The 17,096-nt window shown below is 38.4% G+C and overlaps 1 protein-coding gene across 1 annotated transcript in view; it reads left to right on the top strand.

The window, feature by feature from the left end:
* The window catches only part of LOC109039801 (UPAR/Ly6 domain-containing protein bou), a 155,721-nt gene that overhangs the window by 95,968 nt on the left and 42,657 nt on the right, over positions 1–17,096 (top strand). Inside the window, exon 2 of the mRNA XM_072296104.1 lies at positions 4,517–4,543. Within this exon, the coding sequence (XP_072152205.1) occupies positions 4,517–4,542 (26 nt within the window). The 3' untranslated portion in view covers position 4,543. The remainder of the gene's footprint in view (positions 1–4,516; positions 4,544–17,096) is intronic.

Genomic DNA, 17,096 nt, shown 5'->3' on the forward strand with positions numbered 1-17,096 from the left:
TTATGAAGAGGATGTCATGGGGATGATGAGCACATGGGAAGACATCGCCGCCCTGCGAGACGACGAAACGCGCCCGAGCTCGAGCGACGAGCCGAAAACGCCCAGCGAAATGCCTCCGCCGTGGAAACTCGTCCCGATCGACGTTAGCGGGGACAGAGCCTCATACCGAAACTTGCTACGCGCTCCGGACAATGGTTTCCCAAATTACTTCACTTCGACAAATCTCACTGAGGAACCAAGCCAAGAGACCCCCCCAACGCCAGGCCCATCGACGAGCCCATCAGAGAGCGAAAACACCGCCAAGAAAAGAAGGAACCCGAAATGGCACGCAAAACCGGGAAAAGGACACCAACAGCGGAAGAGAGCGAGGCAACAACAGAAGAAAGACGAGGATAGAATGAAACAGAACGGAGAGTGGCTGTAAGGTTGAGAGTCTGAGAACGTTTGTTAATATTTTTTAAGTAACTATTGTTACATCTAACGGAAAAAAAAAATCATAGTTTAATTTTTTTTTTTTTCAAATTTAATCTCCTTCAAAAATTGTTTTTTGGCCCCTCTCGCTCTGTTCATTCTTAATCTCAATTTTTTTTTGTTTTTTTTTCTTCTCTCTTTTTCATCTCTTTCTAAACTTCTAATTATTAACTTAGACATGAATGCCCTCATTCGATTTTTTTTCTAAATTTTTCAACTTCAATTTATTTTTTCTCTCTCCTTTTCCTTTTAGCCTTATTTTTTTTTTCTTCTCTCTCATTTTTTTTTAATTCCGATTTTATTTTCTTCTACTTTCTTGATTTTTTATCGATCTATTTTTTTTTTTCTTCCTTTTTCTCTTTTGTTCTTTTTTCTACTTAATCTAGGTTTTCTCGTGTTTTCCTCTATATTTCATTGATTGTTAACCGGCTGCGCGCGCGCGCGTCCTGTCTATTTTTGTTGTTGTTTAGACGCCTGTGGTTGTTTCCAGCGGAACTGTCCCTGATCGTGGAGGCATGTTAGCTTTTTTTTCGCCTTTTCGCTTCGGATTAAAATACAATCTTGTTCAAGATTGTATTTTTCCCCGGAGAGAGGAATGTGAGGAGATGCGAAAGTTTCCATAGTCAGGATCGGTCATGATCGGAAATGACCGGTCAAGTTCGCTGGATGACGATTGCAGCGTCGAATCAGAGCGGCCAGGGAGTGCGCACGCGCAGAGGAGAGGAAAGCGCGAGAGAGCTTCAGAGCAGAGCGCGAGGAGGCCCGGAGATCAGTATTGTTACGGATGCCACTTGGTGCGTGGACTTTGGTGGTGCCACGCTCAAACCCAAGTACCTAGAGTCGTCAATACCTATTCATGATTTTTTCTTACCGTCAGATGCTGTTGGTCAGTAATTGTTCAACGTGCTAATCTAATGCGGAATATCACGTCTAGCTAAAAGCGAGTAATCTTTTTCTTTGCCTCCTCGTTTTATCCCTTTTTTTCTTCTTCCATCTGGATCTCGCAAGGAGGTTTGATCCGAGGGATATATCCCTCGCTATCGCCACCTTTTCCGAGGTCCCCCCCCCCTTGGCTCTCGCGTCGGAGGTTTGATCCGAGGGATATATCCCTCGCCATCGCCTCCTTCCTCGAGGGCCTTCCCCCTTTTCCTTTACAGGATATCCAGTGGAGCTGCCGCATCATTACAGGAGCATGATGGATTTTCCGTTCGTTTTCCGGACCGGTTCTGTCTACTCCCAGCGCGTTTTTAACTTTCGTGGATCGATCTTTCAGGAATTTCGACAGGCGTGAAAGTATCCTTGAAAAAACTAACTCATAATCCTGAGTTCCATATTCTCGGCCGGGGATACTAGCATGGGGGCGCATAGACTTTTCATCTCTGACCGGTTGCATCGATTTCGTTCTTTCATTTTCATTTTTTTTCGTCATTTTATGTGTTTCTCATTTTCGCGGATTGATTTGTCAAAAATGTCAACGCGCACGAAAATATCCCGGAGGCAAAACCTCTCCGTGGTTATTCACTATTCGGTATATAGTGTGAAACGCATCGTCTGAAATCGTCCATCGCGGTAGTCGATTTCGTGGTTTTTTTCATCAGTGCCGTATTGGCTTCATCCGTGTTTTATAAAAGCAACAAGTGCAAACGTTTTTATTGATTAATGAAACGAGAGTACGTAACCAAGGTATGGCACTCAGTGGCGTGGTGTGCTTTGCGATGTATCGATTGATCGGCCATTTAAACCTATGGAAAAGTATCAATCAACAGGGTATTCGCAGCGAACACCTTAATAATCGATTATTTACCACTGCTTCAAATGGGGAAATATCGATAGATAGCAAAGCACGCCACGCCACTGGCGATATTACGGTTGATGACGTCTTACGCCGTGTTTTTTGATGAGGCTTCGTCCCCGTTGGAACTAGATGTTCGGATTTTTGTTTTAAATTTCAGGAGCATAAACCATCAAAACACGATTCAATTTTTAGCGCGATTGTCCCATCCTCATTGCTTTGCTTATGGATGCATACTTTGAACTGCCGTTTAAACTCACCGCGGAAGCCAACATAGCGTCCGGATATTGGTATATCCTTGGCGTACCACCGCGATTTTTTCTGCTACCGGGCGATGCCTCTGCCGCGATCCATGGTTTGTGCAGTCATGCAATGGTAGCAACTGTGGACCATAAATTGCGATAGAGGGGTGGAAAGTGACAACACGGTAGTAGTTATATTATCGGACGTCATGGTAGCTTTCTGGGGGATGTGCGTGCAAATGTGAGCCCAACATGCACGAAGAAAAAAACTTCGTGCGCGGAACCCGAAGTTGAGGTCATATGGATCTCTGAAGTTTTCGGATCACGTATCTAAAAACTTGAGGTCCAGCTGCCGAAGTTCGGGTCAGACATCTGCAGTACTTCGATATATATCGAAGGGTTCGGGTCACATATATGAAGTACTCCGGTGTATACCGAAGTGCCTCGATGTCTGACCCGAACTTCGGCAGCTCGATCTCAAGTTTTCGGATGCGTGATCAGAAAACATCAGAGATCTATATGACCTCAACTGCGGGTCCCATGCAGACGTTTTTTTCTTCGTGCACGCTAAGTCGAACTCTTTTTTCGTGGTTTACTATCATTTAACAAAATCAGGGAATATGTAGGGTATATTTATGTATAAACGGCCTCTCCCTTTCTATTTCCCAGAAGTACAGCAATTAAAAATTGCTGAATAATCCCATATTGCGTGTGTCCTTTACATACAGGGTGTCCCAAAAGTCCGTACCCCCCCTCATAACTTTTGAACGGTTAGAGATAGAAAAACGAAACTTTGGGAATGTTTCTATCTTAAAGGGGTCCATCTTCTAGGGGGGTCAAAATTTTTGTCCCCCCCTCAGGGGGGGCGCGGGGGCCCCCAACTTTTTTTTTTCAAATGGTAACCCCTATCTTGTGATACATCATTAGAAAGAGCATAAAAAACTAAGAATTTTGGCGCAAACCGCAAATCAATATCTTAATTTTTGACCGAGTTATGATAGGTCAAAGGTCAAATTTGACCTATTTTCAAAAAATCATATCTCCGGTTCAAATTATCGTAAAGAAAAAAATAAAACGGGAAAATTTACCAAATTGTAAGCACTTTCAAGTAAAAATCACAGAAATTACTTCAAACTAATTTTAAGGGGGGTTTCGGATCCCCAAATACGTCATTTTAAAGGTCATACGATACTCTCGCGAAATGAGCCACTTTCTCCTTACTTTTCCTCAACATTATCTTAGTAAGTTCAAAATTAGTTCAAAATTGCGTTTTCAATTTCAAGTCCCCAAATTTCGAGCAAAGTTCAAAAAACGAAATTTAAGGTAATTCAATTCAACCATTTAAATTTCATTTTTTTTAAAACTTTGTTCGAAATTTGGGGACTTGAAAATGCAATTTTGAACTAATTTTGAACTTACTAAGATAATGTTGAGGAAAAGTAAGGAGAAAGTGGCTCATTTCGCGAGAGTATCGTATGACCTTTAAAATGACGTATTTGGGGATCCGAAACCCCCCTTAAAATTAGTTTGAAGTAATTTCTGTGATTTTTACTTGAAAGTGCTTACAATTTGGTAAATTTTCCCGTTTTATTTTTTTCTTTACGATAATTTGAACCGGAGATATGATTTTTTGAAAATAGGTCAAATTTGACCTTTGACCTATCATAACTCGGTCAAAAATTAAGATATTGATTTGCGGTTTGCGCCAAAATTCTTAGTTTTTTATGCTCTTTCTAATGATGTATCACAAGATAGGGGTTACCATTTGAAAAAAAAAAGTTGGGGGCCCCCGCGCCCCCCCTGAGGGGGGGACAAAAATTTTGACCCCCCTAGAAGATGGACCCCTTTAAGATAGAAACATTCCCAAAGTTTCGTTTTTCTATCTCTAACCGTTCAAAAGTTATGAGGGGGGGTACGGACTTTTGGGACACCCTGTATAATTAACTACTAGTATCCTTCCTCATTTCAATGCAACTTGTGATATTAATGACCTCCTTTTCTCGTATTTCAGGATTGATAGCTGCGGGACTCTCATAAGGTATGTAATTTTAATTTTCTGCATCAGCTTAAATTAAGATAAAAAAAAAAAAAAAAATGGGCGGCAAATTTAAGCTAATTTTTTTTCAACTCAGACTACACTGCTGTGCTAAGGAAGAACGCCGTATGAACATTCGAGAGTTGCCAAATTTCCTCGGATGAACTAAGTCGAACTTGTTTTTCGTGGTTTACTATCATTTAACAAAACCAGGGAAAATTACTGTATATTTATGTATAAACGGCCTTTCCCTTTCTATTTCCCAGAAGTACAGCAATTAAAAATCGCTGAATAATACCATATTGCGTGTGTCCTTTACATATAATTACAGGGTTCCCAGCGATCTGGAAAACCTGGAAAAGTCAGGGGGAAAAAAATGGCCTGGAAAACATGGAAAAGTCAGGGAATTTGCTCCAAAAGTCTGGAATTTTTTCAAGTACTGAGAAAAAAAGTTTAATAAGTAAACAAGTAAATATAAAAGAATTGTGTGTGTGTTACTACCAAACCAGTACATATTTTGTCGGCGTTTAGCCGAGGGTAAAACCCTCGTTTCCACCGTCCACCACGAGGAGGAACCGACATCAGACGGCACGCTTCCACCGTCCAACTTACAACTTCCACGGCATACGTTAATTTGAAACTCAAAATTTTGAAGAAATTTTGAAAAAATGGAGAAGAAATTTTGAAAATTGGAGAAGAAATTTAAAAGACAAAGGCATGGGGCTCATGCCTTTGTTGTTAGTGAGATTTAATAAGGATAACCTTATTTTTAAAATTTTTTTAAAATTTAATAATTATTAAAGAGCTCATGCCATGAAGAGTTGGGTTGGCGTTCTGGGCGCACCCTCACTCACAACAGTGAACAATTCGCCAATGACCGAATGCAGAGAACTCCTCTACCACCGTGCGATCCAGCAGTGAGACAACAAACTCGTAGCTGGATACTCTCTACAGAGATAGAGATTGCTGAAACTTTGTCCGGCTTGTTCGGCCCAGGAGAACAGAATACCCTGAGCCACGAGACCCGGGACTCTCGTGAAGTATTCGGCTCGTCCTGCATCAAAACCTACTTCAATCTGCAACATCGCCCCAACCACCAGCCCGTTTGAGAGGCGTCCGACCCTCCGGTTCCGACTTTGCCTGGTCTAAAGTGTCCCGGGGGGGATGACGGCTTTAGACTTAATGCGCAAGCATCGGCAGATACCGGAGGTTGACCAGAACAGGATTGCCAGGCTTCGATCGGTCACCCCTGCAATTGGTCACTGACGAATCGCGCAAAGTCGGTCACAGATCGGGATTTTCAGACCACTGTGTACCGGTTGATCCTTGCACCTCGCGGTTCAAGGATATGGCCTAACTACTATCAGTGGTCCTCTGAAGATCATCGTTCCCCTCATGTTCCTAAGGTTCCGCTTGATCTCTTCCGTAAGCCAGGGATATGGGCTAACAACCAAGGTAATAACGTACCAAGGTTCCGCTTGATCCAAGGCTGCAATGGATATGGCCTAACATCCAAGGTATAAACAGCCTTGCTGCGCGCGAAGCAGGGCACCAAGGAAGCGGTTGATCCATGCCCGAGCGTATTAGGGATATGGGCTAACAACCAAGGTAATAACGTACCAAGGATGCGCTTGATCCTAAATTGCTCGTTACGATGTGTGAAGAGATATGGGCTAACAACCAGAGGCGAGGGAGGGTGCAGAATCACAACAGTTTGCCGGCGTTTGGCACGGGTCAGAGACCCGCCCCAGGTCCACCACGAGGAGGCTCCGGCACCAGACCCTTTTCTCTCTTCTCACGTTTCCTCTCGCTTTTCCTCTCGATTTTCTTCTCACTTTTCTTCTCGCTTTTCCTCTTGCTTTTCTTCTTGCTTTTCTTCTCGCTTTCCTTCTCGCTTTCCTTCTCAATTTCCTTCTCGCTCTCCTTCTCAATTTCCTTCTCGCTTTCCTTCTCAATTTCCTTCTCGCTTTCCTTCTCAATTTCCTTCTCGCGCTTTCCATCTCAATTTCCTTCTCGCTTTCCCTCTCACTGTTTTACTGTGTGCTTTCACTGTTTTATTCTCTCTTATGTTCTCTCTATTCTTCTCTTCTTCTTCTCCCATGTCTCTTCTTTTCTCTCCTCTCTTCTCTCTTTTCTTCCTGTTCTTTCTCTTATCTTCTTCCTCCTCTTTCTATTTTTCTCCCTCTCCTCAAACTTTGATTTTACCCTATACGAAGAGGTACTTTCACGAATGAGCCGTAAATAGTAGTTTTTTATCGTAGAATATAGTCTATTTGATCCCCAGGGAATCTAGTAGCCAGTAATAGACTTCTGACAGTGCTTCAGAAGACAAAAGCACACTCCGTCACCGAGACAGAGAATTGACGAAGGAAGTGATTCGATCACTTCATTCGACGTTAGGAAAAGTCTCAAAATGGTGAGCAATATAAAAATGTTGAGCATCTTATTTATAATCAAGAATCTCATTCCGAGACAAAAGTCCTGAGGACAGAAGAACTTGCGATCCCAGTGGCGTGACGTGAATTGCGATATATCGATTGTTATGCCATTTAAATCCATGGTAAAAAACCAATTATTAAGGTGTTCGCTACGAACACCCTGTTTATCGATCCTTTTCCATAGGTTTAAATGGCCGATATATCGCAAAGCACGCCACGCCACTGCACGAGCCGTCCATTTTTCATCATTTATTTCGGTAGAAATAACGTTGAATCAATAAGAAACTCGATGAAACACAACTACACCGAAACACACTCGTTCATCATATGTATGAACTGATATTAATCAAAATTAATCATTTATTGTCTCAAACTGTGCTTTTTGCTAAGTCCTGACGACGGCTGAGGCCGAAAAGCTTCGACTATTAAGTTCCTGAATTTCAAGTTAACGTGAGTTAACAGTTTATTTTAACCCATAGCACTGGCTACCCAACAAACCAAAAATTACACAAAAACTACTACCATAATGTTGTAAATCAACACTTTCAATACATCTACAAATTGTCATTGAAAGAGCAAAATTGATCAAGACGGATTATAAATATTAGTCGTAAAACAGTAACCTCAGGCGGAATTTTTTCGTTTTGCAAAACAACCTCTAGTATAGCAATAATGAAAGTTTTGGTGGTTCACTCGCCTCGGCACATTAAAACTAAACTTAAGAGAGCTCATCGTTTCGCGCGTGAAAGAACGTAACTTCATTTCAATGTTGCCAAATGTCCCCTCGCAAATTGCATATTAAGTAGGAGGATCTTGAACTTTCCTAACTGGAAATTTCATTGATAATTTTCCCCGAGATTTCATGCAAAATTAAAATAAAAATTACACAGGCACATTTTCATTAATTTGTTTTACAAAGTTGTGCCTGAAAATTGCACAGCTATAACTTTGTAAAATAAATTAATTGTTTGAGTCAATTTGGTGACCTTGGAATGGAGTTACATTCCTTCGTACGGGAGACAAGTTCTACATTTAAACGTCTGGTCAGTTCTACTTATATGTGTGACAGACGAGAGTTAAATGGACTACATTTTGCAATTAGGAACTAAAATTTCTGGCTCATCCTTAAAAACACTTTTGTGCATCGGGAAACTAATGGCTCATAAGTTATTTCTAAACTGAGTCAGAAATTATAGTTCCCAATTGCAAAATGTGGTCCAAATGAGTCTGGAGGCTATTGGAGCGGAGGAAAACTTATTATTCATGTGGAAACTACCTTTCATAACAATATGCCGGGCCCCTTTTACTAGTGACCAGATCTGTAAGAGGAGACCTATCTTTCTGGGGACAAAATTCCTTTACTCAGGAAATTTGATCCTAAATCTCAAAAACTGTCGTGAAGCTTGAAGACAAAAATTCCTAGGTTGTAGAAAAATGTTGCTCATGTGTTCGCAAAAAGTTAAGAACAATTTTCTTCCGGAGGAGAAGCTCTTTTTACACAGATCCACACACAAATGGACTGCATTTTGCAATTGAGCACTAAAATTTGTGTCTCAAGTTTAGAAACAACGTAAGTACCCATAGTATCATATGCACATAAGTGTTTTTATAGATGAGCCAGAAATTGTAGCTCCGAATTGCAAAATTTAGTTCAAATTAAGTAACGTTGACTCAGACCGCTCTCGGCGCCCTCTGCTCAATCTTCACCAGATTGAAGGCAAGAAGGAAGTAAAGCAGCCGATAACCTAACAAGGTTTAACAGTTAATTTCCACCGCGACGCACTTTTAGACCCCGGCTCGTCAAAAATTCTTCCAAAGACACGAGGCACTCTGGAAATTCATGAATAATCATCCAAAATTGTTACATATTGTTACTTTGCTCTATGATGACCCATGTCTCCAGTAAAAATCTTAGCTTGAGGATACGTCTGGTTTTAGAATTACAGCGTTGACAAGTTTCCATATTTAAGCTTTGTAAACAACTGTCATTGGATGTTTCATGATATTTTAAGACATTTTATCAACAGTCAGTTTACATTTTTCTAAAAAAATACGTTAATAATAAATAATTTTTCTACGTTAATGCTGTTGATTCTGTTGATACAACGTTGCAAACTTGACATCACAGACCTATAAAAATGCTCATTTTGTTCGGTTTTTTAATTAAAAAACGAACTTATTGACCACCTAAAGGTATGATAATGTGGTTGAGCTGAAATTCTATGATAAGATTAGTCTTGTGTAAAAGTTTTACCGCGAGTGTAAGTATAGATTTAACGACACAGCGTTGCAAAGTTTATGTATATAAGCTTTAAAAATGTTTTTATTTTTAAGTTCAGTGTTTGTTTGTTTGTTTTTTTTTGTTTTTTTTTTTGTATTTTTTATGAAATAAACCATTTACGTTATCTGCAGATGTAAGATTGATTTGTAGTGATACAGCGTTGCCAAGCTTACAATTTTGAACTCAACGAAATATGATTTTTTTTTAATTTTTTTTTTTCCAGTTTAAGATAAAATCAATGGGTGTCATCCCTCATATCAAGCCAAAATATCAAGGTCTGATGTCTGTTCCAAGTGACAATTGGTTTTTGCAATAATACTCTCGCCAAGTTAATTCACAATTCTCTCCAAGCAATAAATAATAGACGATTTTAAAATAAAGATGCTTCCAGTAGTTATTTAATTTTGCTTATTTTTTTATTTACATTGACATTCTTTTCTTTCAATTGTATATGACTTTCTACCGTACATTTTTTCCATTTTTTTTATTTTTAAATTTTTTATAGTTTTTTTTCTTCTTCCTTCAAAATATTTTATTCATGTGATGCTTCAGTATCAGTCCTGTCTTGCCTTCAAATCTATATAAAACGCCTCAACATGAAATAATTTTAAAATTCTCTCTTAAGGAGGCGTCTGGGTTTTTTATACATTAACGCATCAGTGATTTAAATATTCTATTTAGGTTTTAAATTATATTTTATTGTTTTGTTGGTGTATTTATTATTTTTCGTTCATTCGATTTACTTTGCATTTTTTTTTTTTTTTTTTTTCTTTTTATCTCTTTAATATTTTCAAAATCTTCCATTCTTACGTTTAACATACTCAGTTTTTTAAGGCGTAATGAATGTATCGTCTATATCAAGATTTATTTCTACTTAAAAAAACCCAAACGCCTCCATATTCTATGTTAGTTTCTTCATTACACCTAAAAAAGGTTGAATTTGCAACTAAGTCTAGGCAGAATATTTCAGATCTTGAAAGCAACACTGATGCTGAATCATCCATTGTATTCCAAAAATCCTCTGAAATTACATTTTAAAGTAAAATAACTATTGGAAGAATCCTTACTTTTAACTAATTTTATACAATCGAATGTTAAAAGAAAAGCAGATAAAATTTGCAACGATGTTATTTTAATGCAATTGTTACCCAGGATCAACATAAAGCCTCCACATTTCGCTTCACACTATTAACCATTAACTCATATTGTATCTTGTCTCCAATACAATGACAAGAAAAAGTAGACATTTTCATAGATGAAAGATGTAAACTTTGCAACGCTGTATTGCCCAAAATTGTCGTATACTGATTAAATCTATGCTATACGTCTAAACTTTGCAACGCTGCATTGCCTAAAATTATCGTACACTGATATAAATTTTACTCTGAGTCTGCGAGTATCTCTAATTGTATATTTTATGTCTCAAATACTGCTACAATATACAAAACTATAAAAAATGGGTATTTTTAAAGGCAAGAATGTAATTTTTGCAACGTTATACTGCTATTAACGGCTCATCCACAATTTGAAACTTCTACTACGGATTTTCTTATAATTTTTCAGTTACGCGTCATGTTTACTTGAAACTTACATTACTTGTTACTTACATTACTTTGAAATTGGCTTTTGGAAGAAATTCTTCAAAAATATGAAGATTTTTTAGACTCAAACATGCAAACTTTGCAACGCTGTAGCTCCAAAACCAATGGCGTGGCGTGAATTGCGATATATCGATTGTCATGCCATTTAAACCTATGAAGAAGGATTGATAGACAGGGTGTTCGCAGCGAACACCTTAATAATCGATTCTTTACCATAGCTTTAAATGGCATGAGAATCGATACATCGCAATTCACGCCACGCCACTGTCCAAAACCAAACGTATCCTCAAGCTAAAATTTTTACCGGAGGCTTGTCTCATCATAAGGTTTCATTTCGGTCACGTACGAATGAAATCCCCGGGTTTCAAAAAAGGTCGCTCCTCTGACATAAGGACGTATCTCACTTTTCACATGAACCGCAGAAAGCATGGATTTGAATGTGACCCAGGGCTCACGAGGAAATTGAGATTCGCCCTTTCGTCAGAGGAGCGACGAAACGGGGCCACTCATTGGGAGGCTTTTAAATCTATTTTCCTCCCTCAATTGGACTGCATTTTGCAATTTGGAACTATAAATTCTGGCCCGGTTTAAAAAAAACGCATGTGCCATTAGTATCCCTATGCACATAAGTGTTTTTTTCAGAGGAGCCAGAATTTATAGTTCCAAATTGCAAAATGCATGCAGTCCAATTCGTCGTTACCTCCCACGGAAGAACATAACTACATTTTGATTACATTTTGCAATAAGGAACCACTATTTCGGACTCTTTCATAAAACCACCGTTCTGCATAGGGAAACCAATGGCATATACGTTGTTTCTAAAATGAGCCAGAAATAGTGGTTCCTTTTTGCAGAATGTGGTCCATTTCATTGTTGCCAGATTTCGCCTCGTAAATTTGAATTTGTAAAGGAAAATGTTAGGTATTAATTGTACATTTCACTGATTTTTCCGCTGATCTCATGAAAAACGAAAATAAATTTTGGATAAAGATTTCGCTTTCTCGTGTTTGTGAAAAATTGAATTCTTTTGAATAAATTTGACAACCTTGGAAGTGAGTTACGTTTCTTCGTCCGGGAAATGACAAAAAATGAAGCTGAATCCTGTCGTAGCGAATTCAGTGAATAGTTTATTCTGCAGAATCTTGGAAAAATAAGACAGTTTCAAGGCATTATGTTCTGTAGTTCTGCAGTAGTACAGAAACAGAACATCAGGAAAAACTAAGCACCGTCAAATCGTCGCTCCTCTGACGTTAGGGCGTATCTAGATTTTTGCATAAGCCTTAGAAAGCATAGAGTTATACGGAGCACAGAGGTCACGTAGGAATCAAGTTACGCCCTTACGTCAGAGGAGAGACGAAATGTAGTTAAGTTGATTCTACCTAAAATCGCCCGAATGATGACAGCGGCGATGATCAGCGTTGAGGAAGAATGAGGGGCTTGTAGGACAAAGAGCGTAAGTGCAGTTTTTGCTACCTCGAGAAATATGTGTTTGAAGTTTTGAAATTACATGGATCCTTATGGCGGAAAGAAAGTTCAAACTGACTTTTTGAAGCTTAAAAATTGAAATTTGAGAGGGAATTTTTCACAAAATATGCACTAAGACTAGTTTTACATGAAATCATTAAAATCTGAACTTTTTCCAAAACTGCTATTATGCGCCTTGTCCTCCAAGCCTCTCAAATATTTTAGCAGCCCATTTCAAAAATTGAAATTATTAACGGTAACCGATTCATTAGAAGTTGAGGTGATTCGATGAACGCCATATTTTGTGCCAGAACGACATGCGAAATATCGCGTCGATTGGTTTCATTTTTTCAGCTACTCGTCATTTTTCTCGAATTTTGAGATCGCAATTCTGTTGTCGGGAGACTAAAGCACTCATTCACCAATTTTAACAAAGAAATACAACGTAATAAAGGCGTAGTTTTTTTCGAGAGAAAACATCGCATTCGATACTGATATTGAAACTGCACTCGAATGCGATATTTTCTCTCTAAAAAAACCACGCCTTTATTACGTTGAATCTCTTTGTTAAAATTGGTAAGTGAGTGCTTTAGTCTCTTGACAACAGAATCGCAATCTCAAAATTGGAGAAAAATGACGAGTAGCTGAAAAAATGGAACCAATTGATGCGATATATCGCATGCCGTTCTGACACAAAGTATCGCGTCCATCGAAGTGTAGAAACACGCGTTTCCGTCTGCACTGAGAAAAAACTATGGCTTATAAACCTATTAGAGGTAAATATGGAACACCACTAATAGTAGTACCTCTACATATAATAATAGCACATATACCTTAGTTATGGTACGGGGTACCTTAATTAGGTACAGAGACCTTAGTATGGTTCACAGACCGAGAATCATTAGTTTATTTACGACTATTATAGGTGTTCCATATTTACCTCTAATAGGTTTATAAACCATAGTTTTTTCTCAGTGTGCTTCTCAACAGATTTTCTGTCATACTTCATTTTTTCCCGGGGGAACTGGTCTAACTAATTTCTTTAAAACTTCCGTGATTTTTTTTCAACGTTTTCAGAATACTACTACTGTAAAAAAACCACGCCTTGTTACGTTGAATTTCATTGTTAAAATTGGTAAGTAAGTGCTTTAGTCTCCTGACAACAGAGTTGCGATCTCAAAATTGGAGTAAAATGACGAGTAGCTGAAAAATCTGATGCGATATATCGCATGGCATTCTGACTCAAAATATGGCGTCCATCGAACCACCTTAAGTTGATTTTACGTAAAATCCCCTGAATGATGACAGCGGCGATGATCAGCGTTGAGGAAGAATGAGAGGCTTGTAGGACAAAGCGCGTAAGTGCAGTTTTTGCTACCTGGAGAAATATGTGTTTGAAGTCTCGAAATTACATGGATCCTTATGGCGGAAAGAAAGTTTAAACTGACTTTTTGAAGCTTAAAAATTGAAATTTGAGAGGGAATTTTTGACAAAACATGCACTTAGACTAGTTTTACTTGAAATCATTAAAATCTCAACTTTTTCAAAAACTGCACTTATGCGCCTTGTCTTCCAAGCCCTTCAAAATTTTTAGCAGCCCATTTCAAAAATTGAAATTATTGACAGTAACCGATTCATTAGAAGTTGAGGTGATTCAATGAACGCCGTATTTTGTGCCAGAACGACATGCGAAATATCGCGTCGATTGGTTTCATTTTTTCAGCTACTCGTCATTTTTCTCGAATGTTGAGATCGCAATTCTGTTGTCAGGAGACTAAAGAATTCACCTACCAAATTTTGACAAACAAATTCATCGTAATGAAGTCGTGGGTTTTTTTTATGAGACAAAATATTTCATTCGAATGCAGTATTTTCCCTCTATTTTCCTCACGCCTTTAATACTTTGAATTTGTTCATTAAAATTGGTAAGTGAATTATTTAGTCTCCTGACAATAGAATTGCGATCTCAAAATTCGAGAAAAATAACGAGTCGCCGGAAAAATGGAACTAATCGATGCTATATATCCCATGCCGTTCTGTCACAAAATATGGCGTTCATCGAATCACCTTAATTTTCGAAATAATAGGAGGAAGCTTGAGAGATCTTACCGTGAAGAAGCAATGATCTGCAAGGTCAGGAACAGCTCTGATGCGGAGGGTGAAGATTTCCATCCTCGTTCATCCCCTTCTCGAATGTTGGCTGCAAAGAAAAAAATTAAACCCTTTTAGAGATAAATTCAACGTAACGCATTGTTGCACATTGTCTAGTATATGGAACAGCTTAACAAATAAGTTGAAATAATGTAGAAAAAAAAATGGAATAAAACTGCTTTTTTTACCACAAAATTACAATATTCTCAAATGATGTATTCAATAATAATCAATTTTCAACGATAAAACATTCTCATATCGACGACTTAAGGAGATTTGATGGACGCCATATTTAGTGTCAGAAAGGCATGCGATATATCGCATCCATTGGTTTCATTTTTCCATCTACTCGTCATTCCTCTCCAATGTTGAGATCGCAATTCTGTTGTCGGGAGACTAAAGCACTCGCTTACCAATTTTAACAAAGAAATTCAACGTAATAAAGCCGTGGTTTTTTTTAGAGAGAAAATATCGCATTCAAGTGCAGTTTCGATATCAGTATCGAATGCGATGTTTTCTCTCTAAAAAAAACCACGCCTTTAGTACGTTGAATTTCTTTGTTAAAATTGGTAAGTGAGTGCTTTAGTCTCTTGACAACAGAATCGCAATCTCAAAATTGGAGAAAAATGACGAGTAGCTGAAAAAATGGAACCAATTGATGCGATATATCGCATGCCGTTCTGACACAAAGTATCGCGTCCATCGAAGTGTAGAAACACGCGTTTCCGTCTGCTACTCAACAGATTTTCTGTCATACTTCATTTTTTCTCGGGGGAACTGGTCTACCTAATTTCTTTAAAACTTCCGTGATTTTTTTTCAATGTTTGCAGAATACGAGGTGTGATCAAAAAGTTCCCGGACTGGTGCCGCCCTGGGCTGAAAAATGGTCCAAACGAGCTAAACTTAGGCTCGTTTGAAAGCTTATACTCTCACGAGTACACTCCTTTTTAGTTTTTGAAAAAATATCAATTGGTTTTTGCACAGTGTCAATTTTACGGAGACGTGTTTGCGTCGCATGGCGATTTTTTTAATTCAAAAAAATAAATTTTGAAAAGGGCTGAAAAATGGTCCAAACGAGCTAAACTTAGGCTCGTTTGAAAGCTTATACTCTCACGAGTACACTCCTTTTTAGTTTTTGAAAAAATATTTATTAGTTTTCGCACACCGTCAATTTTACGGAGACGTGTTTGCGCCGTGCGGCGATTTTGTCTGCGAACGAGAAATGACCAACATCCTTTTCCAACTTTGAGGTGGCTGATAAGACAGGTGCATCCAGCGATCACGCTGATATGAGTCTATCCTACCTCTGGTGTACTTGCACAAGATAAACCACTATTTTTTACCTGAAATGTGTCACTTGGAACGCATCAAGATGCAATTTTTCGAGTTTTTCGTTTTTTTTTTTCGAAAAATTGCATCTTGATGCGTTCCAAGTGACACATTTCAGGTAAAAAATAGTGGTTTATCTTGTGCAAGTACACCAGAGGTAGGATAGACTCATATCAGCGTGATCGCTGGATGCACCTGTCTTATCAGCCACCTCAAAGTTGGAAAAGGATGTTGGTCATTTCTCGTTCGCAGACAAAATCGCCGCACGGCGCAAACACGTCTCCGTAAAATTGACGGTGTGCGAAAACTAATAAATATTTTTTCAAAAACTAAAAAGGAGTGTACTCGTGAGAGTATAAGCTTTCAAACGAGCCTAAGTTTAGCTCGTTTGGACCATTTTTCAGCCCAGGGCGGCACCAGTCCGAGAACTTTTTGATCACACCTCGTACTTTGTATAAATTTCAAGCTTTCAAGTTTGCTTGTTTCTCTTCGAAAAAATAAAATAAAGGTGGAAATTTTATGACACCACAATAGAAATGAATGATTTTCCACTTTGGCCATCGATTTATGAAGAACTTAGGTACTTCGCAAATGCAAAAAATTGCAAAACATTTCAATACGCTGAATACCTCGATAACTCCACTGATTGTTAAAAAAATCTCGAGAAAATCAAAAGATTATCGCCCACAGGGATTCTCAAATTATATATCGATGGCCGAAGTGCGAAACCACCCATTTCCGTCTGCGACGTCCCGGACCTCCTGTTACACTTTATTTTTTCTTGGTAAAACTAGTCAACTTATTCCTTGAAAACTACCTCGATTTTTCCTCTCTTTTAGCAAAATTTTCACGGGGAAAAAACAAATTGGATCTAGAGTCCAGACTCATAAAAAACCACCATAAAAAATCATCAACAAGAAAAAGCACTCTTGATTCAGTCAGAATCTAACTTAAATTAAAAACCAAGCCTCTTAAAAGCGTATTTCGTTTTGATTCAAGCAAAAATCCGATTGAATCAAGAGTATTTTTTCTTGTCAAGGTTTTCAAGAGTCTGAACTCTAAATGCAATGTGGTTTTTTTCCAGTGTTCTGTAAAGATATCAAGCCCAACCGTCGACTTGATTTTCCTCGAAAAAATAAAATGGTAGAATAAATTTTACTGGAAATACGTGGTTTCACACTTAAGTCATCGATATTAAATGTACCTCACTTCTCTCGTAAAAAAAGAAAAAATGAAAAAAAAAACATTTTGTTGATGACATCAAGCGACTTACCGAATCAACGCTGAGGAAT

Source organism: Bemisia tabaci, chromosome 2 (genome assembly GCF_918797505.1).
Source record: "Bemisia tabaci chromosome 2, PGI_BMITA_v3".
NCBI lineage: Eukaryota > Metazoa > Arthropoda > Insecta > Hemiptera > Aleyrodidae > Bemisia > Bemisia tabaci.